This window comes from Erpetoichthys calabaricus, chromosome 1 (assembly GCF_900747795.2).
Source record: "Erpetoichthys calabaricus chromosome 1, fErpCal1.3, whole genome shotgun sequence".
In the NCBI taxonomy this organism is placed as follows: domain Eukaryota; kingdom Metazoa; phylum Chordata; class Cladistia; order Polypteriformes; family Polypteridae; genus Erpetoichthys; species Erpetoichthys calabaricus.
In genome coordinates, this window is record NC_041394.2 from 292,053,778 (window position 1) to 292,073,815 (window position 20,038).

The 20,038-nt window shown below is 37.0% G+C and overlaps 1 protein-coding gene across 6 annotated transcripts in view; it reads left to right on the forward strand.

The window, feature by feature from the left end:
* The window catches only part of si:ch211-244b2.3 (uncharacterized protein LOC557230 homolog), a 31,303-nt gene extending 11,512 nt beyond the window's left edge, over positions 1-19,791 (forward strand). For 5 of the 6 annotated variants that reach the window (XM_028816598.2, XM_028816642.2, XM_028816614.2 and 2 more), the window contains exons 4-15: positions 1,084-1,228; positions 2,523-2,643; positions 3,903-3,990; positions 5,280-5,364; positions 6,747-6,837; positions 9,417-9,489; positions 12,764-12,842; positions 15,174-15,294; positions 16,386-16,464; positions 19,089-19,161; positions 19,389-19,497; positions 19,660-19,791. In XM_028816598.2, the coding sequence (XP_028672431.2) occupies positions 1,084-1,228; positions 2,523-2,643; positions 3,903-3,990; positions 5,280-5,364; positions 6,747-6,837; positions 9,417-9,489; positions 12,764-12,842; positions 15,174-15,294; positions 16,386-16,464; positions 19,089-19,161; positions 19,389-19,497; positions 19,660-19,724 (1,129 nt within the window). In that variant the 3' untranslated portion in view covers positions 19,725-19,791. The remainder of the gene's footprint in view (positions 1-1,083; positions 1,229-2,522; positions 2,644-3,902; positions 3,991-5,279; positions 5,365-6,746; positions 6,838-9,416; positions 9,490-12,763; positions 12,843-15,173; positions 15,295-16,385; positions 16,465-19,088; positions 19,162-19,388; positions 19,498-19,659) is intronic. The other variant, XM_051924725.1, reaches the window with a different exon arrangement.
* The last annotated feature ends 247 nt before the right edge of the window (positions 19,792-20,038 follow it).

Consider the following 20,038-nt stretch of genomic DNA (forward strand, 5'->3'; position numbering starts at 1 on the left):
CAGGCGTGAGACTCAAATCCAGGGTGCTCGATTCATGAGGCAGCTGCTCTCTCCATGTGCCATGTGCCATCCAAACAGGAGAAATATGTATATTCATTATAATTTGAGAACAGTTTCTCCTGATTGTGTTTAATTGCCCAGCTTATGTTTTCTTTAAATAGTAATTAAGCCATAACTAATTATTTTTATGCTTAAAATAAACTCTTGCCTTTGTTTGTGAACAGTTTGTTGAGAGTTTTATGCATGCTTTGTTTTCATTTTAATATTATAATATCTTTCAGTATATATTATATTATTTTATATGCTTCATTCTCTAGAAGGAACTGTACATGTTTAGAAATGGTGATTGGCATTAAAATTCATGTAAAATAATTTAATCAAATGTTTTTTTTAATTAAGGAAACTACAGTACAGTAAAATCTTAAATTAATCTGATTAATGGGAAGGCACTTTAGTGCATTGATCTTTGTATTTGTCAGTCTAGCAATATAATAATTTATTTAGTTATTGAAAGTTTTATATATAATGACAATTATTTTTAAGCAGCCTACAACTGAACAATTATTTAAGTTTAATTTTGTTCCAAATGTTTTCCTAACAAAAAGATACCGACATATTTTATTTGTACTTACATACAAGGAATGTATGGCATGGAGCATTTGTAAAATTTATTTGTAATTTCACACATAGACCAGCATGACAGGTGCTGATATTTGCATAAAACTGTCATAAATGTTTTGTGTACAAATTTGTGAAGTTAACACAACATTAGGCTCATTGGGCATGCCATTCTCAGTATATCAACTATTTCATGTTCATTCTCAAGGTGACAGATTTCAGTGGTTCCCTTCAAGTAGTAGTGGTGGTGGTGGTGGTGGTGGTGGTAGAGATGGAGACCTTATGTATTCAGGATGTTCAGCCATACAGAATATAGCAATCTAGTATATATATATATATATATATATATATACATACCTGTATGTGTGTGTGTGTATATATATATATACATATATCCCGCAAGAATAAATGATGCTGGTGTTTTTATTTTATTTTATTTATTTATTTAATTCATTTATTTTATAGGAGCATTTACCTTGATTTTAACAAAATGATTATTGAAGGGACTAATATGAAACTCTATCGGAATATAACTTTGCGTCAGAATGAATCGGAGGAATACGGCTGGTATTTTTTTGACAGCACGCAATGGAAGGAATATGGCTGTCAGGTATGGTAATATGCTCACTGTTAGAGAGCGCAATTGTCAAAGTCTGAATGAAAGGAATGTTTAAGGGACAGTTATTGGCATCCATCTCTTGAAGAGATCCAGTGTTATGCTTTTTTCTAATAATCATTTGATCTGAAAATCAACATGAGTAACAGCTTTTGTAGTTATAATATGTTTTTAGTATCCGCTATCTCTAATTCAAATACTTAATCTAATTGTGAATTTCTGAGATGGAAGAGTGGCAGTGGTGGTACAAACAGATGAGCATGTAAATTTAAAAAACAAAGCTGTGAAAAGTCAAGCAAAAGTCATTTACAACTTTCTCAGAGTACATTAAACTGTGTGATCCTCTTCTGTCTGCATATATTGTACATTGGTCACTTCCTGTTATTTCTTAAATTACTTTTGCCATTAAAGTTGTATTGGTGGTAGCAGGTAATTGACAGTATGCCAAATTTCTTTCAATGTAAAACAAAACAAAATGAAGATTACATAGGTTAACAAAGAAAGTTCACTTTTTATATATGTATTATATATTGAAAATATTCATTGTAATATACAATACTGATATGACTGACACAGTAGCTTTAAATCCTGTCCAGGTGACTGTGTCTGTGAGTCCCGAAACCCCATTTCCAGGTATTTTTCTCTGAACACTCTTGTTTTCCACACACACTTAGAAGACATGTTATTTAAATAGTGACTCTAAAATTGGCCTTGTATGTGTGAATGCAGTTATATGCATGAAGTTGCTCAATGATGGAGAGGTGCAGTGTTCAGGTTTGCCTTCTGCCTTGTCCTTAATGATCCTGGGACAGGCTCCGGCCTCCACAACTTTGAACTAATGGATGCATACAAATGAATATTCACACTGAAGAAACAACACAGAAAAATATGAAACATCAAATACAGTGTGCTGGTTATTAAATTTTAATATTATATATGGGAAAATAACATGAAAACAAAATACTTTCATCATCAACAGTTTTTGTCTTACTAAAAGACACTTGACTTATCGAATTTCAAATTAATATAAGTTATAACATGTAAATGACTTTTAGAAATATAATCTAAACCGTGTACTGCACAGGTGATTTGTTATCCTATAAATTATATGTAACTGACATTTTTTCAATATAGATAAACTCTTTGTATTTCATTAGCTACACATCCCTCACTTAATGTTGCTTGCCACACTTCTTACTGAAGTTTTACTTTGTGTTTCACAATTGTAATAAGATAAATGATACACTATTTCACAGCCGTAGTGTAAATCCTGCATTTCTTTTCCCAGTCTTCTTCAAAGGTGCAAGCTTCTGTGACAAGCGGAGACATTGAGCAGATATACCAACAGAATCCATCTAGTTCTTGTACCTTTACTGCAGGGAGAATGAATTATGATATTGACTTCTCAGGTAGATGAAATCAAAGTATTGTGCCTTTTTTCCTTCATTTAGTCTCTTATTGTACTTTTATGATCCATGGTTGATCTTGCATATTATTTTTTGATGAATAACATTGCGTAGAAATGTATGATTTGTATGTTTACAACAAAACAAGTATATGTAACTATAAAATTAAGCAGCAGCTCTTGACTCATATTGTCTTTTATAGGAATAATCTTAGTTTCAAGGCGACTTAAAATAGCTGGCCAGGGATGCAAGCTGTTCTTGCTTTCATTTGCCTTTATTAGTTTATTTACTTTCTTATTGTGTTCTTTTATCATTTTCTTGCTTTATATGTAAAAGTTACATTTGACAAAATGTGTGGCTTTTTCTCCAGGTACTCTGTTTTTCTAATCTGAAAGATATACAGTAGGTGCCACTTAATTGGCAATTTTACATTGGTGCCATGTGACAGTGGATTTGCGTGTTTGCATGTGTTGTCTTGCACTGGATGCTTCCAGGTTTAGGCTCCGACTCCTCTTCACCCTGTATTAGAACTAAGTGGGTTTAAGAATGTCATGTGACATGTTAACTATTGCTCTCTTTCGCTGTCCCCAAACCCTAAATGAGAGAACCAAAGGGTTCAAATTATTAAATTTAGGAATTGATACAGGGTGTGAAAAATAAGGAATAACTCCAATTATCAATAAACCTGCTTGGCCCTCTTAGCCCTTTCCATCAGGTTCATGATTTGTCCCCATCAGGTGGAGTGCCTGTTGCTCCTACCTACAGTACTGTAAACACACTACTAAAGTATATTCCCTTTTTACCTTCCCCCTTCCTCCCGTCCAATGAACACTGGGATTCTCCTCCATGTTCAATAGATGCCTGGTTGGAACAGCATTTTAAGACCCAACCCATGACCACTTCCAGAGTCCTGTTTGCTACATTCTTGTTGCTGAGCAAAGAATCTACAATAGTTTTGGACAATCAACTTTTACAAACGAATATTGATACTGATCAATACCTCACTTTAATCAGCTCTTTCTACTTGTCTGACATGCTATCTGCATTTTTTCTCTTGCAAACATGGCCTCTTTTTCATCTTTTAATTACTTGTTTGCCCATTTCAGTTATTAAATGAAAGATGTCAGCATCCTGAATATTATTATGAGTGTACAGGAAGAAAACTTCTGGGCTATATGCATCTTTTATTTTTTTTTAACAGTTTTTAAATGAATGTTTATATATTGCTGTTCATATTGTATGTCAATTTTTCTTGTTCTCAGCAATGACTCAAACAAATCTGCAAACCAAAATTGAAAGAGATGTGCGGCGAAGGCCTAAATTGAACTCGATCATCCAAAACATTAAAAAGTAGGTAAACTGGAAGCAATGATTAAACACTGTTCAAAGCAAGCTTATATTGTTAAACCTTTGACAGCACAAGAAGACAAAAATCAGTATATTATGCAATGTTACATTTTTTTAATTATAGAAATAATTTTGATAGTGTATTTCACTTTTTGGGTGGCACAGTGCTAGCACTGCTACCTCGCAGAAAGGAGACCTGGGTTCACTTCCCAGGTCCTCCCTGCGTGGAGTTTGCATATTCTCCCCGTGTCTGCATGGGTTTTCTCCGGGTGCTCCAGTTTCCTCCCACAGTCCAAAGACATGCAGGTTAGGTGGATTGGCGGTCCTAAATTGTCCCTAGTGTGTATGCTTGGTATGTGTGTGTGTCCTGCTGTGGGCTGGCGCCCTGCCTGGGATATGTTTTTGCCTTGCACTCTGTGCTGGCTGAGATTGACTCCAGCAGACCCCCGTGACCCTGTGTTAGGATATAGCAGGTTGGACAATGACTGACTGACTGATTTCACTTTTTTATTGTGAATATCTACAAAGAATGTTTTACAAAATATATGCCATGGAAAAAAGAAATAGCATTTTCTGGAATATAAAAACCTCTATTTACAGCTTGTGCACATTGACAAATACTTGATTAGTTTTTAGTCCTCTTAAAAAGCAATCAAGCTGGTGCAATGAGACACTAAAACTTTTGACACATTCGAAAGCTCTTTAGGTGCATTTTTACCCAGCAGGTCCACATAGACTGCAACGTCTGATCAGGTCACAACATTTTGTAATACCCCAAATGTCACCTGAAGCAAAGAAGAAGTGTGTTGGCTTTGCTGCAGGCAGGTAAGCTATATGCCAGCATATAGTCTTCACATATGACATTTATACTTCCTAAAGAAGATATAGAATCGGGAGCTCTTAATGGATTAATATTAAATAAAATCAATTCTTTATATATTTAGTTGTGCCTCCTCCACATACACCTCTCAAAATAGACATTTATCAGTACTCCTTGACTTTACGGGGGCAAAACCTTCATGAGCCCAAACATTTGGGGATATGTGAAGGTCAGTTGACTCTGGTAGTGGTAGTGGGGATCTATGCTGGGTACATGAATGGGTATACACTGGGTTACAGGAATGAAAACAGAAGGCAAACTAGATTCCCGTGAATATTAAATGTTAAGGGTGTTGAGAAGATTAAGTGCCCTCTTTTGTTAACTACTGTACATTAGTGTGATTTTCAATGAATATATGGCTGTTTTACCTGTAAGTATGATTTTCTACTTAACACTATTTTTTTTTTCATAGTAGCTTGCCTAATTCTTTTCAAAATGGGACTGGAAGGTGGATCTGGCAGTATAAAGGAAATGGAGACGTGTGGACAGACTTTAAAGTAAGGATTGGTTTTGGGATGGACATTCTGATAGCAGTGAGTGCAGAATCTTCATATTCTTCAGCCATTTTTTTCCAGATTCATTGTAGGAAAACAAGAAGGTAACTAAAATCTCTGATTCATCCCATCATGTTATTCACTACAAATAGAGAATATTGCAATGCTAAAACTGCAGGCCTGGTCTAGGTATCTGGAGAAAAGTCAGAACTTTAAAGGTATCTCAAGAATGACCAGTAGTAATGGAGCAGTATGGCTATAAATCCATTTCACAGTATATTTAAAGATTTTGACAGTTTCGATAGATACCAATTTAATGTATTTATTGTATATACTTTTCAGACTGAATAATACATATTACTGATTAATGGTTGACATACTCAAACGTCTTTTCCTTCTTATCTTTCAAATATTTGTCAACCATAAAAGCACAGCTTCTTCCTCACTCATAGCATAGCCGGCACCACCAAGCAAACATAGTGTAAAATATTGTTTTTTCCTGTCCTCTCACTTCCTGTTTGCATCAGCTCACTATTGAGATTGAACTGCACAGCACTCTGGGAAATTCTCTTAAAGGGGTAGACTCCCTTATAACACACAGTTCACATACAAGTTCATATACAAAGACATTACGTTTAAGACACTAATACACTGCCAGAGAATCACATTCACATTCACAGTTTTCTTTTGGATGTACAGTCTTGCATGTTGTGTGATAGACCGTTTATTACATTTAAATGTGGTCATAAGCTTTCTACTAATTTTTATCATTCTGGTGAATTTTTTTTTTTAATCTGAGAGAAGAATTTCATCCGTCATACTGAATCAAATGGTTTATCGCTCATTCCTAATGACCAGGGGTGGTTCTATGAAAGATGAACTCCGAAAACCTTGCCTTACTATGTGGCAGTCAGGAAATTCTGGAACTGCCATTTCATGATCAGACCCTTGTTATTAAGTTGAGTGCACTGTTCGTGTGTAGATCATTTTGGGGGTTTAAGAGACCAAGGAATCCAATGGTTATATTTATTTTTTATTTCGATACGTTTTTATTGCTGTTAAAAACAAATCATGTTCTCCTGTGGGGCTTTTCGGAGATGCTTTGTATGTATTGTTTGTATGGTATTGCTATTAAGGTATAAATGAAATGAAAGGAGACATACTATAGCTATCAGAAACAACTGACTTTTCAACCAACTGTAATTGCCATTGTCAAGTCCAAGAAGAATTAGATGGACAGCAGTGGGGGCCTTTTTTTATCAATGCAGATCATTTTCTTGGAGAAGATTACACCTTTAGCTCCATTTCCAGTCTGGCATCCTATAAACCTATATGTACTGTATGTTTTGACTTTAAGAATATCTCTTTATGTGCACTTCTTCTAGAGTGATGATGTGGAAAGAGCTTACCAGCAGAACCAACAAGGTCAGCTGCAGTTCACTGCTGGTGGTCACCACTTTACCATTGACTTTTCAGGTAAAAAAAAAATCTCTATATTGTACCTGCACTCCGTGTCTGCGTGGAATTAATGTTGTCGCTACATTAAGTAACCGTTTTATTAGGCTCTTTCACATAAATGATGCTTAATCAATTAACAGTATCATAAGTGCAGAAAATGGACACCAACAGATCATGAGTGTGAAGTTCAGAGGAAGAATGGGCTAGACTACATTTGCAACTGGCACTGTACCTGGCAAGTCAGGTCATGCAAGTTTAAGTGTATTAAGGAAGTCATTTGTGCTGAGATGTTCATGCATGACAACCTTATGGTTCTGACAAAGAACTAGCTGGCACCCAAAATCATTTATCCTATGTTCAGAGACCAGATCATCAATTAAGTGCGTGACAGAGAATGACCAGACTTGTACAGATTAATAGACACGGCAAATTCAGTGAAACAGGGATGCAGTAGCAGGTATTTCACAATGCACCTGGTCACAAATGTGGGAAGGCAGAAGATTGATCAGTGGAGGTCTACTTTTGTCAAGACAAAACAGAATGGCATAGCCGCAGTAGGCCAAGACAAATACATGCTGAACACTGGAGGATTGGGAAAATATTATCTGGTCAGTTGATTCATACTGATGGTGGGTGTCGAGATTCAGCAGGCACTTAAAAACAGTAAAAAATAAAATAGTATTGCAGCCTCCTATTTGTTGCTGGTGAGATTGAGAGCAAAACAGTACATGGTGATTTCCTAACAAGTCTTTAGTCTAAGCCTATGAGACAAAAAGCTGAGAATCCTACAAAATAATCTGTAGGGGTCTTCCTTGCATCTTCAGTCCTGCAATGCTGAAGCCACCCAAAAAGCAGAAATATTACCACATACCAGAAAATACAAAAATGAAAGGAAATACATAACATTAAACACGGAGAACCAGAAAGCAAATGGCAATGTGCAGGCATAAGCAAGAACAAAAAAAAATCCTTCAGAAACTCACAGCAAATGCAGTCACAGAGATGGCATCAAGATTATCTTAAAATGTATTTAAGCTGTCTTCATATTGACTCACTTTTCAAACATCTAAAATACATTTTAGATAACTGAAATTAGTTTCATGACATTTCATTAACAGTTTTTGTTCCATTTTAGATATCTTAATATATTGAATTTTAGTTCAAGATTTTTGAGACCCTGACAACCCCCCCATCTGCACGATGTACTGACACTCTGTTAACTTAGGCAGGGACTGGTTGTCCACTGCCGGTGCAGCCCCAAGTTCTCTGGCTCACTGCTTAACACATCTGTCAAGTGTTGGTTGATGTGGGGAACATTTAAAACCAGCCACTGACCTGGCCATGTGCTCACTTTTTGTCTCCTCACTTGTGTAGAAAGGCTAATCTGTTCTTTCTATCTGAGAAGGGAGCGAATGCAGGATGACGTCATTGTCCCTGCTTGCATGCTGCGTGTGTCTGAGTGCCAGCTCCTGTTTGGATAAATGCTTTGGGAATGTTCCTGTCTTCACGACAATAAAGCTTCTTTTTTTCAGAAACCTTGACTCACCTCCTTCTCTCCTGTGTAAGTTGGTGATCAACACATCACAATACATTAAATATATTTTAAGATGTCTTTAAAAAGACATGAACTTACAGTACAATGTAGTTCTAGATATCTCAAAAATGTTTCCAGATGCTGTATCTCAAAATAGCTTCAGATGCTTCAAAATGCATTTCAAGGTGTTTCAGAGTACCTTTCTGCTTATTTCAAGATATATTAAATGCAAGATATTTTAAAATAGATGAGAATTCCCACTGAGAACATTGGCAAATTGTGGAGATATCTTGAATTGCATTTCAGATATCTTAAAATGCAGACCAGGTCAATTTGAGATATTGTAGAATGTATTTGAAATATCATGAAATGCACAGGAAGTTACATTGATCTCAGAATATATGGCAGGTATCTTAAAATGTAAAGGCACATAAAGTATTCTGAGATATCTAGAAACTGGAATTAGTGAATTAGAGAAGGCAATTGACTCCCATGTTCACAAAAGTGCTGAACAATATCAATTTTCTATATTATTTATGAAATATCTTATTTGCTGTCTATTCCTTTGCAAAAGTCCAACAATATCACTTGAAAGCATCTAGTTAACAACAAACAGATTCATGTGAATAAAAACAGAATAGAAAATCTGGATAATTCTGTTTTCATCTATTTTGTATTTGAATCAGTGTTAATTAAAAATGTAAAAATAAGAAGAAATAAACAGTTGACTAGTGTAATATACAGGGCCTAAAACATTCAAAGATCATCCATGGATTTTCTAGGCCTGTCGTCTACACTACATGGTGGCAGCATCAGATTCAGTTTAGATGGCAGTTCTTAACATAGTTCAGTGACTGTCTTCAAACCAAGAATTGCATCCAGAACCCTCAAACCACAAGAGATAAGTGCTAAGCATTTCATCTGTTCCAGTCTCGTTCCTTGTCTTTGTGGTTTTTATAAAATACATTTTGTCTAATCTTTTTTTAAATAAGGTGCAATACTTAAACATTAGAAGTGAATGTTGAGTTAATTGATGTATTTTACTATTATTGTTTTAATATAGGAATGCATATGTTCAGCAATGGACTCGAAGGAAGCCTAGACATAAGAAGAATACCAGCTAACAACACAAACATGTAAGTCCACGGTCATAGTCTAAGATCAGCATGGTGCACCTGAGTCCACAGCCTTTAGAGTGTTTCATATTTGGTCCAGTGTGACTGTGTCCAGCACAGGACTGGCCTGCCATCCAGGGTTGATTCTCCGCTTGTGCAGCTCATGAATCTAATATGTAATTTATCTTGTTCTGCTTCCCAGGATATTTTCATTTTATGTTTTTTCAACTAAGCAGCATGGTAGTGCTATGGTTGGCGCTGCTGCTTCACAGATGTAGTGTCCTGGGTGTGAATACCGTGCTTAACCATTCTCAAAGTGTCTGTGTGGGTTTTTCTCCCACATCCCCAAAGATGTGCAGGTTAGGTTGATTGGTGATTACAGACTGCCCATAGTGTGGGGGTGTTGTTGGGAGCTGGTCTTGTCCTGTCCAGACTTGTTCCCTGCCTTGCACCCTGTGTGCTCCTAGGGTAGACTTGGGCCCCCTTCAGCCCATAACTGGAATAAGCAGATCTGCGAAAGGCTATGACTTTTTTTTATTTTTTTTTAACAAAGCTTCTTCACAATGGAGCATCTTATAACGCTAGTCTTTCTGTCTGTTGTCCTCTTATTTCAGCTTGTTTCATTTTTCATTTCATGATTGATATGTAAGGTGGCTCACTGGGTAGAAGTGCAGCCTCACAACATCTTGGACTTGAGTCCTATTCTGTGTAAGGTTAAACATTCCCTCTGTGTCCATGTAGATTCTCCCAGATACTCTGCTTTCCTGTGGCACTTTAAAGACCTGCAGGTGTGGCTGATTGAAAACCTCTAAACTGGTCCTGTATGAATGAACATGCCCAATGATGGACTGCTGCCATATCTAAAAAGGGCTTTTTGCCCTAATTAAGTAATCAGCACAAAATTCCTGGCTTTTTTTTCAACATGCCTGAGATAGGTGGAGAAGCAATTCTATGCCTGACACCTTCACAAGATGCAGAGTATTTACCCCAAATGAGAAACAAATCAGAATATTAGTCAACTGTCAACTATCTGCTGTCAATCACTACATACAAAGGACACTTTAATTTTGCTAAATTGTTTGTTATGTGAAAGGCAACATATCATATGCTGTAGACTGAGACATGATCCACAATTTTGCAGATATCCTGAGCAACTTGTTTCTAAATTCAGTGCATTTCACTTGTAATACTTGCTGACACTGAGGCCCTGGCAGGTAGTTCTGCGAAAGCTGATGGGCATTTTTGCCACTTTCAGACAATATCCTGTCAGAAAAGTAAGATGTGAACAGAAGGAGACTTGTCTCTACCTCTAGGAAAGCCCCAAGAGCCCTGCAGAACTCTGCTGTGTGTCACTTCCTTAATAGTTACTTAGTAACCTCTGTAGAATTTGCTGAGCACAGCTGTTTCTTCTGCTTCCTTGATTTTGAATGTGTCATTTTTAAAGGATTGCCTGACGCATGGCATCAACAGACATTAGCAGTACTGCCAATGCATTCATAGGGCATTGAAAAAATAAACAGATTATAACTGCCAAGAAATTATTGTTAAACCTGCAATAAGGCAATCAGAGGTTCAATATCAGAATATGGCCTAAAAAAAGAGAAAGTTACAATCTGTCCTTTCAAAGAAAGTAGCTGGTCATAGACTTTAGGAAGCATGAGGTTGACCATAATCTCATGTGCCCTGGAGGGGGTTCTGTAGAAAGGGTCAGCAGGTTTAGATTTCTTGGAAATACCTCAAGGCCTGAAGTGGGCTCAACATATCTGGTTGACGTCAAGAAGACTCGGCACCACCTTCACTTACTTACATGTCTGAAGAATGCCCAGGTCTGTCCATACAGAATATGCTCACTATCCTCTGTATGTGCACATATGGAGTCCAACTGCACTGGCTGAATTTACATTCTTATAAGGCATCTGCTCAGCTTGGGACCACAAGACACCTCAAAGAAAGATGAAATTGACAAATAATTTTCTGGAATACAGCAACCTCCTTTTCAGAATATATATATTGCATGAGGACTTAGAAAGGCTAACATTATTAACAAAGAACTTGGCCATCCTACACAGTGATCTTGCATCTGCTTCTACTTGGTAGAGGACCATCACCACTCACATCACTAGATATAGAAACAGTTTTTATCCACAGGTCATATAACTGCTCATACTGACTATCTGGATGAGTTAATCTCTTGGGTGTTTCTAATCTCCTTTGTTGATACTACTGTCACTAGTCTGTGGGAAACCTGCTGGTAAGACTCTCATTGCAGTAGACACGCTTGGCAATACACTTCATCTTGAACTAATGCAAGGAAGTCAAGAATTCATCCACTCCTTTGTTTTCTGAGTCTGATTCTTCAATCTATCCCTTGCAGATTTTTGGTGCAAGAAACTATTCTGAAAAGATACACCAATCCATACCAGGACACACTCTATATGGGGCGGAGTGGTGGCTCTGAGGCTCAGGATCTGCGCTGGTATCCAGAAGGTAGCCAGTTCGAATCCCCGTCACTGCCAAAAGAAATCCTGCTCTGCTGGGCCCTTGAGTAAGACCCTTAACCTGTAATTGCTCCAGGGGCGCTGTACAATGGCTGACCATGTGCTCTGCCCCCAAGGGGTATGCAAAAACTAACAAATTCCTAATACAAGAAATTGTATAAGGCGAAATAAAGAACAAAAAAAAAAAAACAACACTCCTCAGTCATACCAGCTAGCTTTAAGTGACAAGTAAAAGTAAAATACACATTTTTGAGATATTAGAGAAAACCCTTGCTGTTGTATCTCTGGTTCACCCACACAAATACATTTCATCATCGTGCACTTGACTCAAAGGTGTGCACAAATCTACTGGAACAATGTATAAACAGCAAAATGCTAAACAATACAACATTTACATACATCACTGTCATGAGTAGGCAACACAAACATAGCAAAAAGGGTGAGAGACCTCCAAAAAGGTGCACATATCAGGCCAGGACCTTCACTCATTACAAAACATGCAATCTGTACACAGCCAGGCCACAATTTGAACTGTGTGGCTACAGGGCTACACTGCGTTGCCATCTTGGGGTCTCGATTGCAAGAACAAATCAGCAACAGTGAGCAGAGATGCAGTTCACATGAGATCTGGGGGGATCATCTGTGATTTAGAATTGGTCTGGTAATAATCAAAGGTAACCTAAGCCTTCATGTCCTGATTCACGTAGGTATTTTTCAAAGTGCTGACCACGTTTTTGTGTACCTGCATGCTTTTGACATAAAAACAGATGAGTGCTATTTTTTTAATTATTTTTCAGATCTTCTGTAAACACTGTTACAAGCTGGATGTGGCAGTTTATGGGAGAGGAAGGCGTGTGGACAGACTTTCAAACAAATGTAAGAATTAGTCACTTTTCTTCTAATAAGTTATTATTATTATTATTATTATTATTATTTTTGATTTGGCTTTTCTACAGAGTTGTTTACAAGGCCAAAATGTATTACAGTTGTTGCTGATATAGTTGCAGAACAGGAAGGCTAATTAATTTTCTCAGAGAGATCCAATGAGAAAGAGACAATAATTGAACCAGCAACCAGGGATTTAAAGTCCAGTGTCTTGACCAGAACATAATACTGCATACAAAGTTATTGTACTAAAGCCTCCTTACTTTTACTATGATGATTTCAATTTGAAGCTGAGGTATCTTTTCTGTTTCTCCTCTGTTGTTGTGTAGGGGTTTAAAGAAACTATTTATGTCGAAAGTGCACAAGAACGCAGATGTGTTTGACATCATATGTTCCATTACCTGTAGTGCAGTGATTTTTGAGTTGGAGAATTAGGCACTCATCTTACCTTTTGTTGGATATTTTGCTTCAAATCATGAAGATTGGGGTACCTCAGTGGTGCAAAGGTTATTGCTGCTGCCTCAAAGGGTCATCATCCTGGCTCTAAATCCCATATCTACTCACCGAGTGTGTCGGTTTCTTACCTGCTTTGCAAAGAAACTGAGAACTCTGTGTGTGTGTGTGTGTGCGTGTGTGCGTGTGTGTGTGTGTGTGAGTCGGGCATTAATATTCCAACCTTGTGCCTAGGGCACCTGGGTTAGGTCTGAATTACATTTTCAGAATGTTGTGTGTCATGTTGATGGTTAAAAAATTATACTATAATTATTCACCAGAAACAGTTCACTTGGACCTTTTTTAGGACTAATTCCATGAACAGAGTATTATTAGTAGTCATGTGTATATAGTATGGTGAAACTCTTTCTTGCATGTCTGATGAAACGCATCCCTACTCCGGTGCCATGATAAGAGCAGCTGATGATAGAAGATGGATATGATCTTCCATCAAACATAAATTGTGGGCTTTGGAAAGTAGAGTGCACGTCTGAAAATGAAAACATTGGCCTGCATTTCTACGTTACTTGAACTCTCTTTAATATTCATTTTATTTATGTAATCAGTGTTTTCCATTTATTACTACAACACTGCAAGCTGTATAACACTTGATTTGCTGAAGCTTATACAAGACAGTTGAGTAAAGACGGCACTTGGTATTCATTATGGTATGTTGCTTACAGTATATACTCACATATAAGTCAGGTATTGAAACCAGAAAAATCAATCATAAAATCAGATCCTGACTTACAGGTGCTGGTCATTAAATTAGAATATCATGACAAAGTTGATTTATTTCAGTAATTCCATTCAAAAAGTGAAACTTGTATATTAGATTCATTCATTACACACAGACTGATGTTTAATCAATTGTTTATTTCTTTTAATTTTGATGATTATAACTGACAACTAATGAAAGTCCCAAATTCAGTATCTTCAGTATAAGCTTAGGTGGCAATATTTGCCCTGGTTTTGGCATTGGAGTAAAAGATCTGCGAGCCTAGTCTACCTCAAGAGTTTCATTAATATTATCTCTTAATATTTTCATAAAGAATGGATGTGAAAGCAATTAAAATATTTACATTTTGCTCCTCCAAATCATCCATGATGATAAAATTAAACTGTTGGATGTCTTCTCCAAACTGGATTATTTCACTGGAAGTACAGTATCTTGGCTTGCCAATCAGGTTGAAGCATAGAGATTTCAGGCATATATTTCTGTTGTTATACAAAGTTGTCTGTTCCAGTTCCTAATAAATTATACTAGTATTTTTTCCAGAGAATTCATTGCAGCATTCATGTGTCAATGTTCACCTCTTTGCAAAATTCATTGCTTTTTTAATACTGAATGTAAACCAATTTTTCAAGATGTTTTAGGTCCACTGGGCTTCTCTCATGTCAGATCCTTTCTTGCCTTCAGTTGGGACATTCTGATATAGTCCTGATATGTTGAAAATGAAACCAATAGAAATGAAATAAATGAAAAAGTGAAACAAATGAAATGAAAAGTAAAACAAATAGAAAAAGTAAAAGCAACATCAGAACTGAAAGTCCACACATATGTAAAGCCACCTCTCATAGTTAAGTTCATGGGTCTATTTTACAATATTTTTTTATCTTCTTGTAAACAGGTCTTTTTAAATATTTTTTTTCTTTTCATTGCCCTTCTATTGTCATTTTTATGTCTTGAGGAAAAATCTTTCTGGGCATGTTACCATGAGTCTTAAGAGATCCAGTGCCTTACAATATCAGCAGGAGAAAACCAATTCATAATGGTCTTCTATCTGAGAAACTCACCTGATTGTTTGAAATTCTTTTTCTTTTTTATAGATTGCACGTGGAAGAGTATGTTCAGTCAGCAGCAATGATGTTGAAATGAGTTACCAGCAGAACCCCCAGGGTCAGCTGCAGTTCACAGCTGGCCGCTTCAGCTACACTCTCTACTTTTCTGGTAAAAATCCATACCTCATTAGATCTTGAAGACTCTGTGGAATGAACCGTGTAACCAATCCTTGAGGTCAACATTCTCAAAAGCTCCAACACAGTGAACTGTACCATCTAAATGAAGCATTTGTAAAATGAGTAGTAAGAGACATACTGTATGTACATCCCATAAGCCTTTTAATTTGCGATTTTCAACTTCTGTGAATAAGTTTTAATTGTCATTTGCCCATTTATTGTCATGAAATTTGAGTAAAAAAATGCTATGTTTATAGTGGTCACTTTGTCACACACTACCTACCTCTCACCGACTTGCTTTTTGAGGCCTATTGTGTCATTTAGGATCCAATGTCTTAACTATGACATTCAATACCATGTAATTGTCTACTGAAACAGACAATCATAAAAAGAGCTAATAGAGAACAAGGGAAATGGCTTAAATCCCCCAAATGAAGCCTCCTTTTCATTTGAATGGGAAGAGCTACAAAATAATGAATTGCAGAAGCAGACAGCCAATGATCCAAAAAAAAATAAACAACTGCCAAATGTAGAATATGTCATTTTTCCTTAACGGTTAAACACAACAACATTTCTACTGTAAGAGCCAATCAAACACCAGAGTGACATAAACAGCTTGCACTCCCAGTAAACCAATGTCTCTTCAAATTTTAGCTTAAAAAAGACTAAACTAAAGAGAATCACATTACCACTGTCAAATGAACACCAGTTTATGATGGCATTAACTACCATATTAGCTACTTATAATGAGTACAAATGAAGATCTAGATCTGTATTAATATTTATAGCCAGTTTTCTTATTTTGTTGGCTAGCATCGAATACTGTACCAAACCTATTCTGCCAGCAAACAAGTATGTCGGTTAAGTATGTTACCACTACCAGCTTAAAACGGTTTTACAAGCTTCCAGGAGGCTTCAGTATCATGTACACTTAGCCATGTTGCAGACGCTGGTTGCCCTGACCAAACTGTTTCGTTGGTGAAAGCAGAAAAACAAACCACTACCATACCCAACACCCTGATTAATCAATTTAAATACCAGATTTATCACCAAGCTCCCTTTTTCTTCTTCTTTTTTATGCAGGCATGTATCAGGCCAACAATGAACTGGGGACAAAGAGAAGTGTAAGAAGAATTTCTGTCAACAACCAGCAGATACACACGTAAGCCTGCACTCTGTTTTTGGATATACAGGATGCTCTTCTTCTCTGTCCCTTATAATTTATCTGCTGGGTAATTTTAATAAAATGAAAACACCCTTTCACCGTATAGTGTGTGTGTGTGTGTATTCAGGCCCCTCCACTTTCTGCACACTTTATTGTGTGGTAGATTTCATTTTAAATGAAATGTTTAAATGTTTAAATATTTTGAAGCTTCTGTCTCAGTAGTATGATTTTAAAGGCAACTTTCTGTCAGAGCCTTCATTTACATAATCACAGTAAATCATGGAATCATCATAATCATAAATCATGGAAAGTGGCACTGTGTGCCCATTGCGGCTAGGCATGTAGTGTGGCATCCCCAGCAATTCAGTCATAGTGCTCTGTGACGAGCACTGACAAAATCAGAGAGGTTTGATTTGTTAGGGTGGGCTCCTGTGAGTGGGAGGTGACAGCCAATATGAAGTATAATGCATCTAACCCTGCTCTCCATGACCAAACAAATGTGGTCTTCTCCAAGCTTTATGATGTATTCTCTTCTTTTACTTTCAATACAAAAAGAAATTACTGACCTTTATGTCAGCAGCTACTACATGGTTGTCCGTTATGTTGTTTACTTTTGTGAGGTGTGCTAATTTTTATGCTGTTGTATACCATGCTGATTTATTTTGATCTCACAGTACTTCCAAATGTCCTATTGCACTATGAAACTGTGCTGAGAAGTAGTGAGGAAGTCGCGTAATTCATCATCTTCCGTGATTCTTAGTCATGCAGTCTGACATCCTCAAGCCAAAGAGATCCAGCAATTGCATCTGTAAAGTTTGACTTGAGGTTGTGTAGTGTGACATTGGCCTGAGTGTGTCACCTAACTGGGATTTGCAATGATGTAATAATTTTCCCTAAATGGACTTGAAAGTCAGAATTTTCTGTCCTTTGTCTACTGTGCTGAACAGCCTGAACATGATTCAAATAAAAAAGTCATTAAAACCTTTAGAGTGACACCATGCAGAAATGAGTGTTCTCTGCTGTTAAACTGGGCAGTATAAACATATCCATTTTTGACACTCACTTCCATGATATCCGGTCAGTTCAGTCCCACTTCTGGATTTATTAGTGACTATACTCCCAGATGTACATTTGCAATCTCAAGATACATTATCTCCTTGATAGCAGAAGGTTAATTAAACTAGATGTCATTAAAGAACTGAACATCCAAATCAGCAATTTAAAGAAATCATTCAGGGCCCTGGTTTTACAACCTCGCATGGAGAGGCTGGCCATGAACCCGGGGCCTCTGAGACAGTAAGTGCCGGCTTATCCAGTTGAGCTAAGGTGAAAAGTGCGTAATGGAGATTTTGATTTCTGCTCTAAATGTGAGGGTATTGTACTACACGGTGGCAGGGGTCCCGCTGCCCCATTACACTAGCGAAGCAGGCAGAACCTTTAAGCTAGAAGCTATCTAAACCTTGCCATAACTTGCCAGTATTTAAATAAAAGCCGATTTTAACACATCATACAACTGTTACAGCTGATGCTGTGGTTGTTTCAGAAGTATCTGTGAGCCATCTTTTCATTTAATTATAGTAACAGATTTTTAATTTGCCATTACTAAGTCTTCTTGTCATCTTTCCGTGGTAGCACTTGGTCTGCCTTGGAATGAAAGTGTTGTCATGAGGGATGGATCTCTACAGTCAATTGTTACTGAAATCTATTACTTGTCGAATGACTGTTTTCAAATTTTATGTTTTTATTTACATTGCATTGGTTTCACAGTTTAAAATTTAACATTATGTTTTATCTGTACGATACTTGTAACTGTTATGGAATTGCACCACATAAGAATAAATTCATTGAGATGACAGTGCATAACCACTCACTATATATCTCCTAAAAACAGTTGGCAGGCCAGAATATCTCCGTTACTCAGCTTCGTGTAATATGCTCCATGACCCTTACATTTATACTGATGTATTTGTAATATTTTTAACAAACTTTATGAGACGTCAAGCAAAATGACAGCTTTTATTGGCTAACTGAACCGATTACAAGGTGTAAGATTTCAAGGATTCTGAGGCTACCTAGAGAATGGGCCTGAGTTGACTCAGCTTGACTTCTCACTGCATCCATAATGGCTAACAAGGTACAACACCCTACTACTACTAACACATTTTATGAAAATATAGTTGCATAAGTATACTAATTAAAGTTTAAAATCTGTGCTGAAAATGGCAAAAGATAGAAGACCAAAATAGAAGACAGCACAATTGTGGGGGCTACAGCACTAACACACACATCCATCTCTGCCATTTTATACAACACAGTTACAGGGACCGATTATGTTCTGAACACAAAGTAGATGGTAACTCTGGATGGGACCCCCAATCCATCACGGGACACATGCATTTATACAGACACTGGGGTGACTTCAAATGACCATTTAAACACACAACTCTCAGATATGGGATGAAGACCTGCATGCAAGGGGTCCACAGGCAAATGGCCAGATTGGGAAATCAAATCCAGGTCCACGTAGCTGCAGGGCAACACCACAATCTATTGTGCCATTATACTGCATAGAAGTGTGCTAATAAGTCATTTATTGAATATTTCCCTTTTTGATATTATAGTACACCTCAGGCATCAGGCAACTACATTTGGGAGTTCAAGAACATTGACGGGTACTGGACAGAGTACACACAGGTATGAGCTGTTACTTCTTTTCTTATTTATTTTTATTTTTATGGCCATTTCATCTAGTTTCATTTCAATTCACCTTGTCTAAAATGAACTCATTTAGCACAAATGTATGCTTTATAGTGAACATAAAACCACAACAGCTACATATCTCCTCTAAATATGAGGTAAACACTTGAATGTGCTGCGTGAAATTAATAAAATATCACTTCTTGTATGCATTCATATTGCAGAACAGATGTTCAGTGTCAAGTCAAGACATTGAGCAGCATTACCTGCAAAATCCTACCGGGATACTTCAGTTTACGGCTGGCCGATTCACCTACAATCTTGATTTTACAGGTACTACCTACTAACTCTGTGTTATGCAGTCATTATTTTTAAATTTTAAAACAAGTTTATATTTTTGATAAGCAGCTGAACACACTGATAGAAATATATACAGCTGAGCATACTGTAATGCACATTTATTGAAAACAAATGTCTGTTTTTCTTCTTTTACAGCTATGACACAACAAAATATGAAGACACTTGCCACTCGACCAGTGCAGCGCACCTTGCTGGGATAATCTCCTTGCTCGGCATCACTGAGGAGTCCTTGATAAGAAGTTTCTCCCATTAGTACCTTTAAGTGACTATATTTCCTGAATTTAGCATAAATTCATCACATCTTCTTCTTCTTTTGGCTGCTCCTGTTAGGGGTTGCCACAGCGGATCATCTTCTTCCATATCTTTCTGTCCTCTGCATCTTGTTCTGTTACATCCTCTACCTTCTCTTAGGCCTTAAAATGCACAAATATCTAATTTATTTATAAAAAAAAGGTGTAAGGCTATTAGCATTTGTATACAAAATTTGTAATTGCTGTATAGAGCACATGGGGCT